Genomic DNA, 23,876 nt, shown 5'->3' on the forward strand with positions numbered 1-23,876 from the left:
GGCAGTAAAAGCACATCTTCAAATTAGTGTATTCACTGCTGCTGCTGGAAGCTATTACTGAAAGCAAAATACAGAAGTTTAAACTTAAATCTGATTGAAATCAACATAATATTCACACCGATTGTGTGATATACATTTTTAATTCAAAACATCCAGTGTACTCAGAACGATACACGTAACTAAAAGGTTTTGTTTGTACATTTCCTTTTATTTCACATCCTACTCATGTTTTAGTCATGCATTAGAAAATGCAAAGCAAAATCAACCCTTGCATTTCACATTCAACATCAGATGCCATCAAACGGTTGGAAAAAAAATAACATTCTTTTTGCTTTATCAAACTGGTAAAGTATAAAAAAAGGTACATTTAAGAGTCCACAAGACAAATATAATAAAGTTATTGCTAGCTTTCCTCTCGTATTCTTTATACAAATTGTAGCGTTTTCTTTTTTTAACATCCACAGTATGAACGTTGCAGTGGAACTAACTAAACACACAAACACAAAAAGAAAGGGTTTTTTATTGTAAGCTTCCATAATAATAAATAGTAAATAATTTAAAAAGGCACATTCGGAAAACAAAACAAAAAGATTCACATTCGACTTTTTTTTTTTTTTTTTGCTGAGCTTGCTTTTGAGGAGCATTTAAATGAGGAAGGCCAGTGCTTTACACCCCCTCAGCTTCAGTCTCAATAGTTTGTCTCATTTGCTGTGAAGACATGTTTTTTTTGTTTTTTTTTTAACTAGAGAAGGGCTGTAGTCTGCATAGATTCACTGGATACAAATACTGGTCCAAAAACTGTGAAATACTGAACAAAATGCACATGATGCATATTTTGGTATACTAGTAGTAGTCGGGGAAGACACCTCATAAGACATGAATGCACTTTGGGAATATATCATATAGTATACAAAATACACTGAAATCCTGTTTGTAAATATTTTTTGTGGTGTATAAATATTAAATATTTGGGGGGAAAAAATACTGATCTAATTAAAATAAAATACAGTATTTGCACTTTTGGTGACATTCTTCACTTTTCAAGTTAAAAGCTGGTGCTGAAAACCTTCATTCTCGATTCTTCCGCCTTTTATAGTAACTTCCTGTGACCTGTGTGGCTCCTTTGAGGTATATATATATATATATATATAGTTTACTGCATGCGATCTGTTTGGAGTTGCTGAGGCTGGTACTGGCTGAAGGCCGCAGCGGCGGCGGCACCAGGGGTGGCGGCAGTGGCGAGCGGCTGCTGGACCGTGTAGCCGTAGCCGGCTGTGGTCATGTAGCCCGTCGGCGCCGGGGAAGCCGCGTACGGATACTGTTCGTAGGCGGCGGCAGCTGCAGCGGCGGCAGTGGCCGCCGCGGAGTACTGAGCGTACGCCGCTCCGGTGTAGTCAAGGTAAGGTGAGGTGGCGGCGGCTGCGGCAGCTGTTGCCGCCGAGGCGGACGACGGCTGTACGTGAGGGATCACCACACTGGGTTGCACAAAAGCCTGAGGGTAGACATAGTGAGCCGGGATCCTGCGGGACACAAACACACGCTAGGGGTCAAAGGTGATTCACGGCGAGTTTTATCCATCCAAACGAGCAGGCGCCAAAAAAGACTTCAATCCAGACCTCAAGAGCACAGCAAATCCATTCATTAACTGAACAACCTGGATAAGAAAAGTTAAAGAAGCAGCACAAACAATTTAAAAAAAACACAAACAAAACAAAAGCAACGGAATCTGAAAAAAAAACAAAAAAAAACAAAAAAAAACAGCGCCGCGCCAACCGAGATCCATCAGGACAAAATGCCAGCTGACCGCACAACAACACCACAACGTCAAGAAACAAAGTGGACAATTATCGTGTCCACCAAACACTTGTCACGCCAACAGCACACGTACAGGCATGCCCACACATGTTAAGTCCTTCAACACAAAGCAAACCAACTGCAAACAAATCCACTTTACCACTGTGTCAACTGTGCATGTGACGTCACAGCCTATTTCTAAATTCTTTTTATATACTCTACACCGGAATACTTGAGGAATGTTGTCAGTGGAATTTTAAAGGCAATGGAAATGATGCGTTCAGAGTCAAACTGTCAAACAATTTCAAGGTAACATTACGTGAACTCTATAGTCCCTCGCCAATATAGCTTTCTTGTTCTTGTTCGATCATCATCATCTCTGGTGGCATCACACAACACACTGAAGCCAAAGAAAAAGCACACACACACACACACACACTCCAGTCCATTTTTTAGATCCTCACCGAACTCAAAATTGAAGCTATTGTGTGACTTTGCTGTTTTATTTATAGTACAGTAAGTCCTAGGAGTGTTGCTGTACTCCCATGATACCAGCAGGAGGCGCCAAAGTGTACACTCTAGCCCTTCTTTGAAGTGTTTACGCATTGTTTACTCAATTCGGGACGGAAAACGTTATACCACCCTCCCGCGTCACTTATTTACGCTTACGTCAAGTACTGTTTACGTCTAGTAAAAGCACTAGTTGGTCCCGCCTGATGCCAGGCTTCATTAACGGCTCTTTTTGACCTACAAGATGTTGAACTCCATAGAAGCTTGTAGCTGCAGAAAGAGAATAAATTTGAAAAAAGGACAAAAAAAAAAAAGGAGGGAACACCGCTTCGGAAATTTAATTACAGGAATAATTCCCACTGACTCGTCCCAAAAGGTGCATAGTGGAAAAAGTCAAACCATGAGACGTAAATTATGTGTACCGGAAATGATTCCACATACTTGACACGTGTTTACAACCAAGCTAATCATCGCTACGCAAAATTTCACATCACTGCGAGAAACAAAATGCGTAAACTCGGCTTTAGTCACTCCCAAAAATATATAGAGGAGCAGGTGTGAAGGGGGTTATATCTGTCCCTCATTTGGACATACCACCCCCCACTCCCACACACACACACACACACATAAACATACACATGCCAAGTTGATTGACAAGGGAGGCTGGTAGCAAGGCTATTTTTGCTGCCCTTGTCATGTCCAAAGGACGCGCTGATCTCCTTCTGTAACACATGGCAGGGCGCTCGTCCACTGGAACGACTTTTTGTCTGCGCCGCCCGTCTGTCTCCGTGACCCCCCCGAATTGCTCTCAGATAGGAAGCGGAGCACAGAATGTCGGCAAATGATCACGTCGCTGTCCTGTGTCATACAATGTCGATAGATTAGGTCAAATGTGGCTGTTTGTTTTATTATGTAAGCAGAATGGGGTTGCAATACCTAATAATTACTGTAGCTCAGGGGTCTCAAACACGCGGCACTAGTTTGAGGCTCCCGCCTTGATATGAAAGTTTAATGTTAATACAGCCCGCGCAAGTTTGATATGGATGCTGTATGCTATCATGTACCCAGAAAAAATTATCACATTTGATTAATGTTCATGTTAAAGGTTAAATAACTGTTAATAGTTATCCTCCCTATCCGTGTGGAAGTGGTAAGTTTTTGGCTATTTAAGTTTAAAGGAAATAACTTGAAGGCTACCGTTTAGGTCGCTAGCTCTCTAGTTTGCGAGTTAGCATGTGTCTCAAGACCCTGCAGTTGCGCAATATGTTGTAAATAAAAAAAGTATAAATGTGACTATAGTCATGTTTTGTCATGTCTACAGGGCTCTAATAATGTTTTGTTAATTTTAATCTGCTAAAAATTAATTTGAACATTGGTATCAAAGTCAAGGCTCGGGGGCTAGTTCTGTCTAGATATGGCCCACTGGAAATAACGTATGTGCAAAAAGACACAATTTCTTTACATTTTTAACAAATTTTAACTTTGATGTGGCGCATGATGATAACAAATTCACACCCCGTCCTATAATAATGTTACTTTATGATTCCTACACTTATTAGATACTGTATGTACACACTAATACACTCCAAAATATGTTTTTTTTTACATTATAAAGAGCTCTCTGGACGCTAGCACCCCTATATTCACCTTTACACTAGATGTGTTTCTATTCGGGATGTTTAAGATAGTCTGGTGCTTGTGTGTCTCACTGTATATTGATTTATATGAATTATCGCACAATGACTATTTCATCACAAAATCTGTCAGTCTCATCATATTGTGTTACTCTGATTGCTATGCCTATTAGACATGTATAGACTAATATGATTACTACACAATCGCTGTATATTGATCGGTATCGCTACATATTGTTTCATATTTATATGTGTGATTCTGATTCCCACTATTAGAGATGTATTGTAATTTGCCACACAGCTATAATTATGGCAAAATCTCATACTGGGATTTTATCGGGGAAGATGGATAGCGGCACGTGAGTATTTAATATACAGTACTTTTCGCCATGTTTTATAGCAATTCAAACGGGAGCAATGCGCTTTCCTAAATGGACATTTTTTCCAAGCGGAGATCTAAATAAAGGTGCTTTGTAAGCGAGCGGGGGATGCATGGTAATCCGCAGCACGGAACCCAAAGGCTTCCACCTGTTGAGCGCCAGCTGAGCGCCAATGCCTGCGCTATGCATTATTAACAGCGCCGCTCCCATTTTCCATCTGAAATTGAGAGGCCACAGAGATCATTGTAGCGGACAGCTGCTGCCTAACAGGCAGATCTCATGTCTGAACATTTGTCCGTCGAGGCCCCGAGTTGCTTGAAGTTATTTTAAAGGCTTTACAATAGAGTTGGAAGCAATGGGTTAATTGAAAGAAAAAAAAACTCCCACATGCAGGCCAAGTGTTTGTTTTGTTGCAGGGGATCCAATTAGTTTTTTTTGTTTTTTTTAACAACAAAACATGATCACCTTGAGGTTAACTTAAAAACAGACGAGGGCGAAATGAACAAAGCACAAATTTCAAATAATCCCATTGTAGAGTTAAACCTTCCCTACCAAAAAATCCACTCCCCCGGCCCCAAATAGAAGTAGAAATCAGCACACAAGTTAAGCCGAACACCACATCATACTAAAAAAAACAAAAAAAAACAAGCACACACCAATCTATGTGCTATGAAAACCAACAACAACAAATAAAAAAATAAAAATAAAAAAAGACACCCATGCATCTAGTCACCATTTCTGCTCGTTTGTGTATGCCACAGTTTACAGGTAACATTTCTGCCCAATGCAGCTATTCCGAAAACCATCTGCTATTTTAACCGTTACCCAGCCTGTCGGATCAGAGAGAGACACAGACAAACATCAAGTCAATCCGGCAGTTGGCTAAGGGAGAGGAAGGAGGGGGGGTGGGGGGGTGAGGGACACATGTTCAATTCCGTCACAGTCGCTCATCAGTTCTCATTCAGCAGGTGGTGTACACCAGGGGTCCCCAACCAGCCCAACATTGTTGTGTTTCTGTAAATTCAAACTAAGGCAAATTCAACGTATAGAAATAATAGTTTCGATTATGGACGCGGACGTCGCAGTTGGACTGAAAAAGTTACAGTGCGCCTTTTCCCCCCTGTTTTCTTGTTTAATTATATTTTTTAAATGTGCCGACGGCTGCTAAAAACAATTCAGTATGTCAACAAGCATTCTCTACGATGCCAATGTGAATAAATGGGAGACAAGATAGCTAAACTATAACAGGAGTACTTCTACTATGAAGTACATTATTCCATATATATATATTTTTTAAGTTAAACGGAACGGAACCAATATTACGGTAAACTAAACAGAAAGCAAATTGATGGCGCTATCTGCAGGGGAAAAAAATGCCGCAGAAGATGGGGTGCCTTCTCATAATTCTCATTTTCCAGCAAGAAGATGCTTTGACAAATTTACATTGTGTGAGTACAATACTGGATTCTGTTTTTTCATGTGTACAACTGAATTTAAAAATTGTTACGTAGCTGTAAGAGGAATATTACAAGGTTTACAGTTTTAAAAATGGCTATTGTTTTTATGATATTTATTATTTATTATTATTATTTCAATTGCCATTCAATTACTTTTTTAAAATTATTTATTTTATTATTTTTTATTCATTTATTTTTATTTTATTTTTTATTTTTCATTCATTCATTTTCTACTGCTTTTCCTCACAAGGGTGCTGGAGCCTATCCCAGCTGTCTTCAGGCAGCCATTCACACTCACATTCATACCTATGGACAATTTGGAGTCGCCAATTAGCCTAGCATGTTTTTAGTTTTATTTATTTATTTTTCATTCATTCATTTTCTACCGCTTTTCCTCACGAGGGTCGCGGGGGGTGCTGGAGCCTATCCCAGCTGTCTTCAGGCAAGAGGCGGGGTACACCCTGGACTGGTGGCCAGCCAATCACAGGGCACATATAGACAAACAACCATTCACACTCACATTCATACCTATGGACAATTTGGAGTCGCCAATTAACTTAGCATGTTTTTAGTTTTATTTATTTATTTTTATTTACCAAAAACAAGCTGTGCCTGATACTCACACTCATTTACTCTGTAGAAAACAAACTCCGGGCACCAAAAGTGAGCCAGTATTCATTTTTTACAGCGTTCTAATTTGGTGTTGTTGTTGTTTTTGCTTAAATCGGTGCATAGTATGAGTTCTGAAGCAAATGTCGGAGGCTTAACGTGGGCTTAAAAAGGTTGGGGACCACTGATTATAGACAATTTGAAGAAAAGATAATAAAGAGTTTTTTAGGAGATACTGCAACATACCCATACGGCCTTTGAATGAATGCTGGGTGGATCTGAGGCACGCCGAATGCAAAGCCTAGAAAAGTAGAGATGTTGTTGATTAAACGTTATACGACTGTTCCACAATCAGCATCCCTTACCTGGCTGTATGACCCTGGGCTTGGCTCCAAGGTAGGCCAGGTTCACATTGGCTTTCCTGCCATCGATAATAGGGTTGGGGTCTTTGCAGGCTCGGTCAGCAGAGGCCCGGTCTGCCATAGTCACCTAGCATAAAACCACAAATAGAAATAAATACTGGGACTAACAACAAGGAACCACAACATAAACACAGTATTATTCTTTCTAGGAAGCAACACTCACAAATCCATAACCCCTGGACTTCCCAGTCTGGCGGTCTGTGATGACTACAGCCTCCTCGATGTCCCCAAACACCTCAAAGTACTTCCTGAGACTCGAATCCGTGGTATGGTAAGGCAGACCTCCCACGAAGATCTTAGTGAAAGTGGTGTCTTTCTGTGCTGAATGCATCTTCTTGCTGTGGACTTTTTTTTTTCTTGTAAAAAAAAAAATAAAAAATAAAGTCTTTAGGAGCTCAGATGAGGTGAAGAAACGTCTGAGTTGAATGAGTATGTGAGTGTGAGTGTGTCTCGGACAGGACAAGCAAGTCCCCCGGCAACGCCGTGGAGCTAGCAAAGCAGCAGTAGGAGGAGGAGGAGGAGAAAAAGGAGGAGTAGGAGGACACCTGTTAGTTTGTTGCCCACTTGTCAAGAGTGTCAGACACTAATATCTCCACCCAGGTAGCGACCATCTTAGAACTTAGTCTTACAACAGCCCAAAAAAATATCCAAAACTACGAAAAAAAATGTCTGTCAAATATCCAACTCAACTTGTCGTCAGTTACATTGTGTTTTGTTTTGTTTTAATTAGAGTCGCAGTCAAGGCGGGCCTGTGTGCGCGGCGCCCTCTGCTGGCCGGAGGTGGCCGAACACAGAGGCGTTTAGTGACACATGCATGCGCCCTGGTGAGCTCTGCTTCGGAGGCAAAACGTGTGCGCGCACGTAAGCTTTCATTTACTGCTGCCGGGCACGTAAATATGACGTATAAGGATTGTTAAGAGTGGTAAAAAGCAGTTACACGATACACACACATGGCGGACGTATATATATATACACGCACACACACACTGGCCACAATATTAGGCACACCTACAAAATGTACATGATACTGGTTTGTAGCGGTATTGAGGAATTTATCACATTGTGGAATAAAATTCCTCAAAAATGAGCATAATCTTAACAAAGGCGGAACTCCTGACCCAGCTTGTTAGTGCGAGTGTACCTAATATTGTGACTGGTGAGTGACCCCCCCACCCCCCCACATAGAAATGTGACTCGAACCCTCTCCTGGTGCAGAATGAACAGCTGTCACGCACACACACACACGTTGGACACACTCCAGTCTTTTTCTTACATTTTTAAATATGGACTTTGTAATATTGAATAAATAAGAACTGCTTCTTCCTACTTTTTTTCGGACATTGAACTATCCAGGTATACAATGTCACTCGACTTGGGGTTAATGCTATTTCATAAGCAATGTATACTATTTATATCATATATTTAAAGTATTTTCTGTAAGTTTTACTGCTTTGTAGTATATTTGATTCATATTTATGCTGAAATAGCTTGTCAGAAAAGTTTCTATGAAAACATTCATTAGCATTTCTGCAGCTAATGTCATATAAATGAGTATTACACTTCCAGTAGGGATACTTATAGTGGTTAAATTTAGATTTACAGAAGCTACAAATACAACTGGATCATATTTTATGTGTGTTGAGTGTGTATGTATTTCACTGTGAAAAGTCACAGTGGGTAAAGCACAGGTGTGCACAATAAAAAGAAAGCCTGCATGGATCCACAAATAGAACAGTTATTGTTAATGTTAGGGGTGACACCTGTGCTTTTCCTATTATGAGTGATATGATGTGCTTGTTAAAACACACACACACACACGCTACACACATGCGTGACCTCTTAAGTCCTCTACGGCAGCTGTGTGTAAAAATCAAACATGCAAACACGTTTGCTTGTTTCGGCAGTGGTAAAGCGAAAGATTATGCCTCTTTTCAATTCCACTTTGAGAGAAAAGCCACAACAGGATGTCAAACCAGGGATGTTCAATTGGTCTGCGGGCCACAGTTCCACCAAGGTCAGAACCTGACTTCACCCTTTGTTAAGTTTTTATTTACTATGTGTGTAATTAACCTCAATAAATAGCTAATATAGAATAGTCCTATAATAAAACAAGCAATATGTCAAAGATTGTCTATGTGACAGGAGCGCTGTGCTGTTTTGCAGGATCTACAGCCAAAAGAATAGTCAAGATCCTCTTTCTGACCCATGAGAACTCCTTTTGGTGTTTACTTGTCAGGGGTCGCCACACCCAGTCAATCACATGATTAGTTTTTCCCTCCCTGACACTAAGGAATCAAACCCACGTCCTCAGCCATGAGAGGCAAGAAGCCACCGGAGATTCAAGGATCCTCTGTTCTGCAAAATTAGAATAAAAATAACAAACTTCACCATTTGCATTTTGTGGTACTTGCAGTATAGAACAAAAAAAGTCAACACCAAAGCTTGATTGTAAATGTTCTATTCTAGAACATTCTTGTACCAAACATCGATACACCATAAATACAAAATCTGTACATTTATAACAGCGTAAATACTATTTTCAAAAACCTGTATTTACATCTCCATATAAGGGAGAGCAGCTTTGACCTTTAACGAATGTAAGATCATGGTTTTTCTTCCCCATTTTTACATACATACATACAATATATGTATTTATATATCATTATTTCTAGTCCACAGTTCACCACATGTTCATAGAGCGTTGTTTCTGTGTCACATGACACTCTTCATCACACAGTCATTTGATCCTGAACAGGACACATAATGCATTATTGAGTACCTTGCTAACATGTGGTGTGACGTATCAGTCAGCATATAAAATTCACATGGACAGTCAATGGAAATAAAAACACATATAAGTCAGTGGCATTATGAGCAGCCATTAATAAAACACACACATTAACAGGTACACACTTTTTTAAAAGATAACATGTCCGCCTTAACGGAAGCAGGTAAATAAGGCATTGCTCACACAGCCTGGAAAATTGTAATTCCAAAAGAGAAAGCTGTTATCATACGGAAGACCGTCTCTGAGGATCCTTTCCAGTGCAAGCGTTCCAGCAGCACCACTTTAATGCTGGATTTTTTTTTTTGGGGGGCGGGGGGTGATCCACGTCGTTACAGTACTTCAACAACATGACAGTCACAGAAAAGTGAAGGCAATACAGGTTTTGAGGATACGTGGGATTATTCCATATAGATGGGATTATTCCATATAGAGACATGGCACTGAGGTTAAACACATATCAACAATGTACTCCCCCGTGTCGAAAAAAAAAACAGTACAGCATTGACCCCAATATAAGGCGGTATTAAAAAAAAAAAAAAAAATTATACATGCAGAGGTTTTTCTTCCTGTCACTCACACCACCCACAGGCAAAAAAAAAAGTGTCTTAAAAATTGTTACACAACAGCGGAGTTCTGATGCTAATTTTAAGATAATGCTGTCTACGTAACACGCTTGATACACACCTGGTCTGCCAGAGAATAAGAACATGTAGCAGGAGGGATCGGCAACTTTGTCACTACATATATTGAGAAAGCAGTTTAAACCCCGGCAGTCTTTTGTATCTCATAACACATACAGTAACTGTGTTGTGTTCAAGGGACCACCAAACAAAGTGCGAAATCTTAATGTTTGACAAAAAAACATTAAGAAAAGAAACCAACATATATGTACATTAAATGGCTCTTCTCAACGAGCAGCGGGTCCCCCTGTGGTCGTCTCCACCATCGCAAAGCCATCACAGGTGACTGTCTTGTTTGTAATGTTAAAAATAAAATAAAATAAGAAGCCAGAGCAAAAAAAAATACTCACTTTCTATTATTCCTCTCTTCTAAAGCGTCCATTAGACGTCATTACGCACCGAATCACCACTGAAGTCCTGTCAGAAACACTGACGTCTTATATTCAGGTCAATACGGAACTTAAAACAAAGGTTGAAATTCTATTTTCAGGGGAATTTTAGTGGAATTTATGTGGAATTAAGTCGAATCCAAAGATTCAAATCAAGGAAGTTGTGCAAAATGACAAATACGACTATTAATTTTTAGCATCATTTGGTTAAAAAAAACATTTTAACGTTTCATTTCTACCCTGCATTTTCATATTCTGTTCTTTTTCATTCATTTTCTACCGCTTTTTCCTCACGAGAGTCGCTGGAGCCTATCCCAGCTGTCTTCGGGCGAGAGGCGGGGTACACCCTGGACTGGTGACCAGCCAATCACAGGGCAAATATAGACAAACAACCATTCACACTCACATTCATACCTATGGACAATTTGGAGTCGCCAATTAACCTAGCATGTTTTTGGAATGTGGGGAGAACATGCAAACTCCACACAAAGATGGCCGAGGGTGGAATTGAACCCTGGTTTCCTAGCTGTGAGGTCTGCGCGCTAACCACTCGACCGCCGTGACGCCATTGTATTCTGTTCTTGTTCAATTAATTGCCATAAATTGTTATTAATTCCCATGAAATTCCTTTTCCACCCCCCCATTGCAACCCTTCTAACAGCAGATATGAAACTCTTTGGTTGCCCCTGATATATCACATATTGATGAAAAAATATCAATGCTTATTATTAACAGTAGTACATTCTTCATCTTCATATCCCAGATGAATCATCATATGAGCCTCGGGGAATAATGAACGGAAAAAATAGAAAAATAGGATAACTTGAAGTGGCGATAATATTTCCACACTCCAAAGTCATCAACATATGAAAAAAAGTATGTGCATGAAGAGCATGTGCATATTCAGTGATTAGATTGTAGCTTCGTTATCTTATCTGATGAGTGTGGCCGCTTCTGTGTCCATGGAGGGCGGTCCTCTTGCGAGACGAGACGGTTTCACAAACACGCCGTGTCCTGGCGGGCATCGAAAGTACACCCTCCCCTGGACTGTACCATTGTGCTTACCTGAGGAAGGGTTAAACAATTAGTATTTTGTTACATGATATGAATACTTACATGAACACCCCTAAATGTTTCTTACTGTGGTATTTAGGTAGTACTATTCTTCAATTAAATCCCAAACATTTTTCAAAAGCGGCCATTTTGACTGATCTTTCAAGGCACTGTATTGTGTTCTATGGCTATATAAACATGGAACGTACCAAAACAAAAATTTGACTCCTGTCTTTCATCACAAGTATTTTGTTTTCAAAGATTTTCATAATAAAATTTGTGCCTTGGCTCAAAAAAATTTTTTTTCAGAGCTTTTCTTCCAGTCACTCTCACACACAAGTACACCCTCCCCTGGACTGTACCATTGTGCTTACCTGAGGAAGGGTTAAACAATTAGTATTTTGTTACATGATATGAATACTTACATGAACACCTCTAAATGTGTCTTACTGTAGTATTTAGGTAGTACTATGCTTCAATTCAATCCCAAACATTTTTCAAAAGCGGCCATTTTGAGTGATCTTTCAAGGCACACTGTATTGCGTTCTATGGCTATATAAACACGGAACCTACCAAAAAGAAAAACTGGACTCCCGTCTTTCATCACAAGTAATTTTGTTTGAGATTTTCATAATAAAATGTGTGCCTTGGCTCAAAAAAAAAAAGTTTTTCAGAGCTTTTCTTCCAGTCACTCTGACACACAAGTACACCCTCCCCCGGACTGTACCATTGTGCTTACCCGAGGAAGGGTTAAACAATTAGTATTTTGTTACATGAACACCCCTAAATGTGTCTTACTGTAGTATTTAGGTAGTACTATGCTTCAATTCAATCCCAAACATTTTTCAAAAGCGGCCATTTTGACTGATCTTTCAAGGCCCACTGAATTGCGTTCTATGGCTATATAAACACGGAACCTACCAAAAGAAAAACTGGACTCCCGTCTTTCATCACAAGTAATTTTGTTTGAGATTTTCATAATAAAATTTGTGCCTTGGCTCAAAAAAAAATGTTTTCAGAGCTTTTCTTCCAGTCACTCTCACACACAAGTACACACTGTATTGCATTCTATGGCTATATAAACACAGAACCTACCAAAAGAAAAATTAGACTCCCATCTTTCATCACAAGTAATTTTGCCTGAGATTTTCATAATAAAATTTGTGCCTTGGCTCAAAAAAAAAAGTTTTTCAGAGCTTTTCTTCCAGTCACTCTGACACACAAGTACACCCTCCCCTGGACTGTACCATTGTGCTTACCTGAGGAAGGGTTAAACAATTAGTATTTTGTTACATGATATGAATACTTACATGAACACCTCTAAATGTGTCTTACTGTAGTATTTAGGTAGTACTATGCTTCAATTCAATCCCAAACATTTTTCAAAAGCGGCCATTTTGAGTGATCTTTCAAGGCACACTGTATTGCGTTCTATGGCTATATAAACACGGAACCTACCAAAAAGAAAAACTGGACTCCCGTCTTTCATCACAAGTAATTTAGTTTGAGATTTTCATAATAAAATTTGTGCCTTGGCTCAAAAAAAAAAGTTTTTCAGAGCTTTTCTTCCAGTCACTCTGACACACAAGTACACCCTCCCCCGGACTGTACCATTGTGCTTACCCAAGGAAGGGTTAAACAATTAGTATTTTGTTACATGAACACCCCTAAATGTGTCTTACTGTAGTATTTAGGTAGTACTATGCTTCAATTCAATCCCAAACATTTTTCAAAAGCGGCCATTTTGACTGATCTTTCAAGGCCCACTGAATTGCGTTCTATGGCTATATAAACACGGAACCTACCAAAAGAAAAACTGGACTCCCGTCTTTCATCACAAGTAATTTTGTTTGAGATTTTCATAATAAAATTTGTGCCTTGGCTCAAAAAAAAAAAAAAGTTTTTCAGAGCTTTTCTTCCAGTCACTCTCACACACAAGTACACACTGTATTGCGTTCTATGGCAATATAAACACAGAACCTACCAAAACAAAAATTGGACTCCCGTCTTTCATCACAAGTATTTTGTTTTCAAAGATTTTCATAATAAAATTTGTGCCTTGGCTCAAAAAAAAAAAGAGCTTTCAGAGCTTTTCTTCCAGTCATTCTCACACACAAGTACACCCCCCCCGGACTGTACCATTGTGCTTACCTGAGGAAGGGTTAAACAATTAGTATTTTATTTTATAAACATGGAACCTACCAAAAGAAAAACTGTATTTTCATGATTCAAGATTTTCATAATAAAATTTGTGCCTTGGCTCAAAAAAATTTTTTTCCAGAGCTTTTCTTCCAGTCACTCTCACACACACACACACACACACACACACACACACACACACACACACACCATATTTTGTTTAGTTTGACTTAACTTACCCACAGCCAGGTCCAGTTTCACACCAACCCAGATCCCCTTAGCGAACTCCACCCCTCCGACATAGTGGACCGTTCCTCGTCTCTTCCCGACCCACACCAGCTCCCCGGGCGCCATCCAATCGGGAAGCTGGGCGACGGGTGTGCTCTCATCCCCGCTGGAGTCCCCCGAGGGCTCCGTGCTGCTGGGGTTCGGGCTGGGACATGGGCTCCCGTGAGGGGGCACGTCTCCTTGCGCTGGCTCCCGGACCAGGGGGTCTCCTCCTGTCAGGGTTTGGACTTTGGACAAAGTTGTGCCACCGGGTGGTGATGCTGATGCTGGAGGAGGAAGTGATGCACAGGTTGGAGACGGGGTGATGACCGGAGGTGTGACTGAGGCGCAAATGGTACTTGTAACAGAATGTTTGTGTGCAGCAGCCGAGGCGTTTGTGCGGATCTCATCAGCGTCCTGCTGCCATCTTTCTGTGAAATGGTCCAAATCCTCTTCTGTGATCGTATCATCAGCTCCTTTAAAGTCGGTAAACTCCTGGCTAGAACTGAGGACACAGTTTTGAGGGAATGTTTTCTGCTTCCCACATGGAACACTGATAGGTAAAGAAGCAGGGGGAGTGACAGGAAGTGGCTCTTCACTACCAGGGGTAGTAACACCTTTAATTTGTGTGGAACCCCTTCCCGAAGAACATCCTAGGGGGTCATGGGAATCTCTGGAAGCGCAGCTGAGATGATCCGAGCTCTCGCTGGAAGTGAAAGGCATGTCAGACAGCGTAGCGTTCGAGGCGCTGTGGGAAAAGTAACCGCTGGTGCAGCTGCTCGTGGTGGGGCTACGAGACACCTCTCTCCTCTCCTTGAAATCAACGCGGCTCTCCAGAGTGGCGTTGTAGATGTCGAAGTTTGCAAAGTCCTCTGGGATGAACGCCTGGAAGTGGTCTTGAGGGCCCCGGTCCAGATTGAGAGTCATGTCCACATCAGTCTCCTCCTCATCGGACTCATGCTGTTTAGAAACAAGCAATTTGAACATGCATCAGATTACAATTGAATGCATCACATAATCAGTTCACAGTTCCACATGTCCAAAAGGAGTAGGAAGAAGCAAAGCTTATTAAATCCTACCCCTCCATCTGGTACTTTTACAATCAGTAACTGTTACATTTGTTCACTTCCTGCTTTCCTAATATTGTTTAAGTTTAAAAAATATTTTTTTTAAATAAAATTTTTAATTAAAAAATAAAAATAAAAAATATTTTTTTATTAAAAAATATATAAATAATTTTTTAAAAAAATTAAAAATATATATTTTTTGTTTTTATTTTTGTCACGTACCGAAGTACAAGGTGATATGACCATACAATGACATAATGTGTACCATAGTAACTGTCAATATAGTGATCTATATAGCACATCATGGCTGGTTCAAGACTGAAATGCTATGGCTTTTTAACATAGTCCTAGCATAGAAGTGTTTCAAATGTAGTTCTTCCCTGAGATCATATTTCTCCTCTCTTGTAGAGAAGTATTGGATGACATTTTTAGCTAATTGGTTATTTTTATGCCTTATGCATTATTTTAGCTGTTTGAAGATGAACTATATCAGCAAGTTGAAGTATTTGTGATTTTAGAAATAAGGAGTTAGTATGTTCTATGTAGGCGGCATTATGAATTATCCTTACTGACCTTTTTTGCAGTAACTGACCTCGTAAACCAGGGGTCTCAAACTCACTAGAGGCTAGTTTAATTTGTTAATTTGTTTCATTTGTTTTTTGATTTGCTTATTTATTTTTCCATCTTATTTTGTGTTGAAAAATAAAAATTAACATTAAACATTTATTTAATAATTTAATAATAAATAAAAATTAATTTATCATAATTTATAAGAATTTAATGTTTTATCAGAGCTTTTCCAAAGAACCAAAGCACTGAAAAAGTGGAGGGTATAGCAGAAGCATTGAAGACTATTATATTATATATATATCTATTAATATTTAATATAATTATTATGTATTAACATTTTAATTATATTTTTATTTTTAATATATATAATATATATTTTTAACCTGATGCGGCCCAGCTTCACCCAGACCCTAGCTCCAGTGGCCCCCTAGGTAAATTGAGTTTGAGACCCCTGTTGTAAACAGTGCTGGGAATACCCACATTCAAAATAATGGTATTATTGAATTCCAGTAATGAGTAATGTAATGAATTACTATTCCAACAGTGTTACCGTTACCGTTATTATGCACTGATATCTACATCAACAATCTGGATGTCGCTTCATTCACCATTTGCCACTACTACTCCTACACAGGAAGCTGTAACAGCTCGTCAACAATAGTTATATACCTTGTCACTATCACTGTACAGCCCTGTGTACCACACTCGAGTATGGATGAGACCACCCACATTAGTCAAACCAACCAGACCTGAGGTGTCAAGCGTGACCAAGCGTGATACGGATTTCCCGGTATGATTTCACCCCGCCGTGACAATTTGTGGCGTTACTTCCCGTGAGAGCCAACGTGTGTGTAGCAACTTACAGCACCGCGTGGCAGTGTGTGGCTGAGCTGCCTGCAGGCGGGGGTGGAGGTGGAGGTGAGGGTGGTAGGCTTGCAGTGGCCCTCGCTGCCTGCCCTGGGTCGGCGCCAGGGGCAGGGAGGGGGGAGCAGTGCAGGGCTGTCCACACATGAGCGCATGCTCTGCGGATGGGGTCAGAACAACAGCACAAACTTCACACTCACGCACACGCATACGATACATGCATGCATGCATGTTGGGCAGGTTACACAGTTAGTTACTTGGCATGCTTTTTGCAATGTTAGTTCCGCAATGATGTATTATTGCTGTATGTATATTATTTCATGGAAGCAATATGTCTGTTCTCTGTTTGGCTATGCATGGTTGTGGACAACCAACAGTGCACTCTTGACAAAACACGTTTGTCAACACGCACATTTACAAAGTTGTGGAAGCGTTTGTTGATATGATGAGTGACACAACACAAAGAATGATGAGCACATTTAAGTTATATATTTCAATTGTTCTTTCTTGCCTCTTGTCCCAGCAACGGACGCGCCTCCAGGACTTTCTTCACCTTGTTCTCCTCCTTAACAGGCAGCAGGGACTTGAGGAACTTGGACGGCTGAGGGGACAGAAGCTTGAAGGGACTCGAGTTGAAGAACGTCGGACTCTCTGGAAGCAAACCTATGAGGGGATGATATCAAGTTCCCTATTATGTAATATTCATTCATTCATTCATTCATTCATTTTCTACCCGCTGGAGCCTATCCCAGCTGTCTTCGTGGCGAGAGGCGGGGTACACCCTGGACTGGTGGCCTGGACATGCAGCCAATCACAGGGCACATATAGACAAACAACCATTCACACTCACATTCATACCTATGGACAATTTGGAGTCGCTAATTAACCTAGCATGTTTTTGGAATGTGGGAGGAAACCGGAGTACCCGGAAAAAACACACACATGCACCCGGAAAACATGCAAACTCCACACAGAGATGGCCAAGGGTGGAATTGAACCTGCGGCTATTATGCAATATTGATATTTTAATTATATAACAGTAGAATGTATCCATGGAGGGCCACACAGTCAGGATATCGTGAAGACCTGGGTTCGAATCTCGGCTTGGAAATCTCTGTGTGGAGTTTGCATGTTCTCCCCATGCGTGTGTGGGTTTTCTCCGGGTACTCCGGTTTCCTCCCACATTCCAAAAACATGCTAGGTTAATTAGCGACTCCAAATTGTCCATAGGTATGAATGTGAGTGTGAATGGTTGTTTGTCTATATGTGCCCTGTGATTGGCTGGCCACCAGTCCAGGGTGTACCCCGCCTCTCGGCACGAAGACAGCTGGGATAGGCTCCAGCACCCCCCGCGATAAGTGGTAGAAAATTAATGAAAGAATTAATTAATAATTTTATGTGGGCTGCCCAGCGGACGAGTGGTTAGCGCACAGACCTCACAGCTAGGAGACACGAGTTCAATTCCACCCTCGGCCATCTCTGTGTGGAGTTTGCAACATATCCATTATCCATAGGTATGAATGTGAGTGTGAATGGTTGTTTGTCTATATGTGCCCTCTTATTAGCTGGCGACCAGTCCAGGGTGTACCCCGCCTCTCGCCCTAAGACACCTGGGATAGGCTCCAGCATGAGGATAAGGATGGATGTATCCATGTAGCCTCCTCATGAGCACCAAACTTGAGAAAAATCTGTAATTTCCCTCACTTGTTTACTTCACTTTTGAGAAATAAGGCGCTTAAATGTTTGTTTCTTATGGACATGATACGCCTCGGCCCAGACCCCACTTAGATAAGCCCACCCCATGTAAACCCACCCACCACCTCACCAAAGAGACTTATTTTAAAATAGTATTTAGAAAAAAAACCACCTAATGCAAATACAGTATATTCTCTGGGGCTATTTACCTGGACCCTCTTTGTTCTTCACTGGTGTGCTGCAGAGAGAACCATCCTGAGGATTGCAGCTGTCAACGTGATCACAGTGGTCCTGGGCATCAAACACACACACAGCTCATATTACCTCATATTGAGTATATTCATATATTCATTTATTCATATTCAGTTATAAACACACAGCATTAAAGCATGCCTCACATACCTTGCAGTCTTCATCCTCACAACCCGTCAGGTCTGTTTTACTGCAGGACGACTATAGAAAACAGGAAGTGTTATTATTTTTTTTTTTACACATCTCTGAACTATTTCTATACTTCCATGCAATCCACATTGTGTAAAGAAATCAGAGTAATGTGTTCTTTACATTTTGTACATTTGGTGTACTGATGCTTCTTCTGAGTCTTCCTCTTGCAGCCAGTGCTTCCTTCACTGTCACGGCCTGTACAGAAAAACATATATTCATGCTTTTAGATTCATTATTTAAGAAAAAAATATTTACTGACCTCCAATTAATCTGTGATTTCATATAAAAAAATAATCATTACAGTAATGACTTGTTTTTTGTGGTTAATTGGTTCTAATGTGAGTGTGAATGGTTGTTTGTCTATATGTGCCCTGTGATTGGCTGGCCACCAGTCCAGGGTGTACCCCGCCTCTCGCCTGAAGACAGCTGGGATAGGCTCCAGCACCCCCGTGACCCTCGTGAGGAAAAGCAATAGAAAATGAATGAATGAATGATAACAGTAATCACTTGTTTTTTTGTGGTTAATTGGTTCCAATGTGAGTGTGAATGGTTGTTTGTCTATATGTGCCCTGTGATTGGCTGGCCACCAGTCCATGGTGTATCCCGCCTCTCGCTTGAAGACAGCTGGGATAGGCTCCAGCACCCCCGTGAGGAAAAGCGGTAGAAAATGAATGAATGAATGATTACAGTAATCACTTGTTTTTTGTGGTTAATTGGTTCTAATGTGAGTGTGAATGGTTGTTTGTCTATATGTGCCCTGTGATTGGTTGGCCACCAGTCCAGGGTGTACCCCGCCTCTCGCCTGAAGACAGCTGGGATAGGCTCCAGCACCCCCGTGAGGAAAAGCGGTAGAAAATGAATGAATGATTACAGTAATCACTTGTTTTTGGTGGTTAATTAGCTCCAATGTGAGTGTGAATGGTTGTTTGTCTATATGTGCCCTGTGATTGGCTGGCCACCGGTCCAGGGCGTACCCCGCCTCGCGCCCCAAGACAGCTGGGATAGGCTCCAGCATCCCCGTGACCCTTGTGAGGAAAAGCGGTAGAAAATGAATGAATGGTTCCAATGTGAGTGTGAATGGTTGTTTGTCTATATGTGCCCTGTGATTGGCTGGCCACCAGTCCAGGGTGTACCCCGCCTCTCGCCTGAAGAGAGCTGGGATAGGCTCCAGTACCCCCGTGACCCTCATGAGGATAAGCGGTAGAAAATGAATGAATGAATGGTTCCATACCAGACAAAAAGCTTTCTAGATCTTCCAGATTCTGCACCTCTTTGTGCACAATTTCAATGATTTCCTGCTTCTGTTCAATTTATTCCACCCACGGCCCGCCTCCATTCACATCCACTATGCTGTGATTGGTCACAGTCCCAAGCACTCCCAGGGACTTCCGGACATGTATAGGTCCACGTTTACTGAGTGCTAACACCAGGTGTTTGAAACCGAGCGTTCAGAGTCATTATTATCATCATTATCTGAAACTTTGTCATCGTTTAACATGAGAATACAGAATTCTAACAACGTTAGAACAACGTACCTGTCGTAGCCTCTCTAAACTGACAATGTTCTCCACTTGCAGGACTCCCCGAGTGTATTTCTCGATGTAGGTTTCTCCGTCCTGAGTCTCCTCACTGTCGGCACGAGCCGCCATGAGGGCCAAGGTCTCTCTTTCTTCCGGCTCCTCTGAGGCCTGACATTAGAGTGCATATAAGGAAAGGTTGCTTTGATAGTAAATACAATAAGAGGAGAAATATTTCACCTTTGGTATGTTCGAAACAATCTCATAGGTCACACCGCAGGAGTGAAGGGTATTCTTGAGGGACATTCTCCTTTTGAGACTCTGTGTGAAACTCTGAATAGAGAGAAGGTCAGTCAAGTAAATCATATACGAAACAATAAATCATCTTTAATCACGGACCTGTTTGTTGTAGATGTTGACAGCCACTCTCTTACGGAGGACCAGCTCCATGGAGGCAGGATGGCTGAGCTGCACCGTGGCTTTGAGGATCAGGTAGATGCGCTCGTGAGGGGACGTGACCCGGTTGAGGTGCACAGAATCATGGATGGACGAGTCCCAGGAGCACACTGCTGACACCTGGACAAATGTATTGTGTGTATTTTCAAATACTTGAAGTACAGTCGACCCTCGCTACATAGTGGAATATTGCTCCTCCACTCTAGAGCCATTTTTTCAAAAATGTAATAATCAATGAATTATCGTTGACTATGGGCTACTATTAGCAAAAAAAAATAAACACTGATCAGACACTGATGAGATATGACCAGTATTAACTCAGCCATGAATTAAGTGTCTGACACCGCCTCCCATTCTGTGTGGCAGTGGTACATTTTTACCGATTCTTAAATTTTAAAATCATAATTTATAATCCGGGCTACTATTAGCAAAAAAAAACACTGATCAGACACTGCACTATTAAGACATGACCAGCATTAACTCAGCCATGAATTAAGTGTCTGACACCTCCTCCCATTCTGTGTGGCAGTGGTACAATTTTACAGATTCTTAAATTTTAAAATCAAAATGTATAATCCGGGCTACTATTAGCAAAAAAAAAGAAACACTGATCAGACACTGATGAGACATGACCAGTATTAACTCAGCCATGAATTAAGTGTCTGACGCCTCCTCCCATTCTGTGTGGCAGTGGTACATTTTTACCGATTCTTAAATTTTAAAATCAAAATTTATAATCCGGGCTATTATTAGCAAAAAAAAACACTGATCAGACACTGATGAGACATGGCCAGTATTAACTCAGCCATGAATTAAGTGTCTGACAACTCCTCCCATACTGTGTGGCAGTGGTACATTTTTACCGATTCTTAAATTTTAAAATCAAAATTTATAATCCAGGCTACTATTAGCAAAAAAAAAAAAAACACTGATCAGACACTGATGAGACATGACCAGTATTAACTCAGCCATGAATTAAGTGTCTGACAACTCCTCCCATACTGTGTGGCAGTGGTACATTTTTACCGATTCTTAAATTTTTAAATCAAAATTTATAATCCGGGCTATTATTAGCAAAAAAAACACTGATCAGACACTGATGAGACATGACCAGTATGAACTCAGCCATGAATTAAGTGTCTGACACCTCCTCCCATTCTGTGTGGCAGTGGTACATCTTTACCGATTCTTAAATTTTAAAATCAAAATTTATAATCCGGGCTACTATTAGCAAAAAAAAAAAACACTGATCAGACACTGACGAGACATGACCAGCATTAACTCAGCCATGAATTAAGTGTATGACACCTCCTCCCATTCTGTGTGGCAGTGGTACGTTTTTACCGATTCTTAAATTTTTAAATCAAAATTTATAATCCGGGCTATTATTAGCAAAAAAAACACTGATCAGACACTGATGAGACATGACCAGCATTAACTCAGCCATGAATTAAGTGTCTGACACCTCCTCCAATTCTGTGTGGCAGTGGTACAATTTTACCGATTCTTAAATTTTAAAATCAAAATGTATAATCCGGGCTACTATTAGCAAAAAAAAAAAGAAACACTGATCAGACACTGATGAGACATGACCAGTATTAACTCAGCCATGAATTAAGTGTATGACACCTTCTCCCATTCTGTGTGGCAGTGGTACATTTTTACAGATTCTTAAATTTTAAAATCTAAATTTATAATCCGGGCTACTATTAGCAAAAAAAAAAACACTGATCAGACACTGATGAGACATGACCAGTATTAACTCAGCCATGAATTAAGTGTCTGACACCTCCTCCCATTCTGTGTGGCAGTGGTACATTTTTACTGATTCTTAAATTTTAAAATCAAAATGTATAATCAATTGGAAGCTAACTAGTTAGCTCGGTAGCTTAAAACTCTGGTCGTTTCTTACTCTGCGCATAAGCGATGCATAATGTAGCGTAAACAAAGCTGGTAGAGTCAAGAATATGGCTACGTATGACAGATTGATGATCAAGTGACAAATGTCAGAGTGAAGCTGGATGTCAATAAAAAAAAAAAAATTATGCCATGTGACCAACCCACATTATATTCCAAATACAACAAGAAACAACTATGCAGTTCCACTTTTGAACACCAGAGGTCAGTAGATCCAAAGTCATTTCTCACCTCTTCATCGCTGTGCTTGATGATAGGAAGATAGAAGAACTGGCTTCCGTGCTCCTTGGGAAGGATAGAGTTAACGCCTGCAGCGTGCGGGCCTGTCAGCTGCTCATTCACTGTCAGATTATCAGCTAAAAAATTAAAAAAAACGCAAATTTCTCTTTACGCTTCTTTAGGTATGCTTGTATAATCCCGTACCCGTTAGCATGCAACTTCCTATCATTGGTTTTTCATGCTAGGTATGTTTTTGTCCAAATACATTCCCAATAAACGTCCCCATGAAGTTTGATCTAGATCTGATCTGGTTTCTCTCACCGTTCAAATCCAGGAAAAGGACTGGGATGTGAGCCTCCATTCCTGCAGGTGGGGTCCTACGGGCAGTTGAAGGAAATGAGCAAAGCTATAATCAATATAAACTTGTAGCTGTGGGCGTGTAGTCTAAAAACATTTAATTTGCATGGGTCAAAAAATAAAGATGCGCATTTGAAATATCACAAGCAGCTTTATCAACCTCTGCATGCGCTTTAAAATGCTACAAGTGTTACACTTGTTTGCAATAAAATCATCAGCTTCATCAATGCTGGTGCATCAGTCTGCTCATAAGAGTACCACAACATTGGTTCTGTCGCTGTTGTATTGTGCAATATACTTTATAACTGACCACATAATCAAAATGAGCTGTTTCGCTTCACAATTTCTCATGCACTCCAAATCATTATTCAAGTATTCATACATGGGAGAGTAAGAATAAGGTATGCATATTTTACCAGTCAGCAGGAGCTCCAGGGATGCCACTTCCAGGTGCTGGTACAAGAACAGCATTTCTCTCCTCAGTGAGACCGACCCATTGTTCCACCAGCCGGGCTTCACGCTCAACATCCTCCTCTGACTTCTCTGAAAGGATGGAAAGCGAATGAAAATTTAGCATCTACATTAAAAACAAAAAATGACTTGCCTCTAATCATCTATTTTTTGTGGCATCACATGAGAATCTCAAAT

At 40.6% G+C, this 23,876-nt stretch overlaps 2 protein-coding genes across 5 annotated transcripts in view; both read right to left on the reverse strand.

The window, feature by feature from the left end:
• Nucleotides 1-183: 183 nt before the first annotated feature.
• On the reverse strand, nucleotides 184-7,936 carry rbm24b (RNA binding motif protein 24b). Its single transcript, XM_058083513.1, has 4 exons — nucleotides 6,970-7,936; nucleotides 6,750-6,873; nucleotides 6,631-6,685; nucleotides 184-1,520 (listed from the first exon to the last, which is right to left on the reverse strand). Exons 1-4 carry the CDS (start codon nucleotides 7,135-7,137, stop codon nucleotides 1,154-1,156), a joined length of 714 nt encoding a protein of 237 aa, XP_057939496.1. The 5' UTR covers nucleotides 7,138-7,936; the 3' UTR covers nucleotides 184-1,153.
• A 1,312-nt stretch (nucleotides 7,937-9,248) lies between these two features.
• Nucleotides 9,249-23,876, reverse strand: part of kif13a (kinesin family member 13A) — a 55,764-nt gene continuing 41,136 nt past the window's right edge. For 2 of the 4 annotated variants that reach the window (XM_058083508.1, XM_058083507.1), the window contains exons 27-39: nucleotides 23,645-23,771; nucleotides 23,193-23,248; nucleotides 22,884-23,008; nucleotides 20,679-20,855; nucleotides 20,520-20,612; nucleotides 20,298-20,450; nucleotides 18,883-18,957; nucleotides 18,721-18,771; nucleotides 18,528-18,609; nucleotides 17,135-17,286; nucleotides 16,623-16,781; nucleotides 14,095-15,082; nucleotides 9,249-11,728 (exon numbers count right to left, since the gene is read on the reverse strand). In XM_058083508.1, the coding sequence (XP_057939491.1) occupies nucleotides 11,595-11,728; nucleotides 14,095-15,082; nucleotides 16,623-16,781; nucleotides 17,135-17,286; nucleotides 18,528-18,609; nucleotides 18,721-18,771; nucleotides 18,883-18,957; nucleotides 20,298-20,450; nucleotides 20,520-20,612; nucleotides 20,679-20,855; nucleotides 22,884-23,008; nucleotides 23,193-23,248; nucleotides 23,645-23,771 (2,372 nt within the window). In that variant the 3' untranslated portion in view covers nucleotides 9,249-11,594. Of the gene's footprint in view, nucleotides 11,729-13,241; nucleotides 13,868-14,094; nucleotides 15,083-16,622; nucleotides 16,782-17,134; nucleotides 17,287-18,527; nucleotides 18,610-18,720; nucleotides 18,772-18,882; nucleotides 18,958-20,297; nucleotides 20,451-20,519; nucleotides 20,613-20,678; nucleotides 20,856-22,883; nucleotides 23,009-23,192; nucleotides 23,249-23,644; nucleotides 23,772-23,876 lie in introns of those variants that run through there. The other 2 variants (XM_058083509.1, XM_058083510.1) reach the window with 2 other exon arrangements.

This window comes from Doryrhamphus excisus, chromosome 10 (genome assembly GCF_030265055.1).
Source record: "Doryrhamphus excisus isolate RoL2022-K1 chromosome 10, RoL_Dexc_1.0, whole genome shotgun sequence".
NCBI lineage: Eukaryota > Metazoa > Chordata > Actinopteri > Syngnathiformes > Syngnathidae > Doryrhamphus > Doryrhamphus excisus.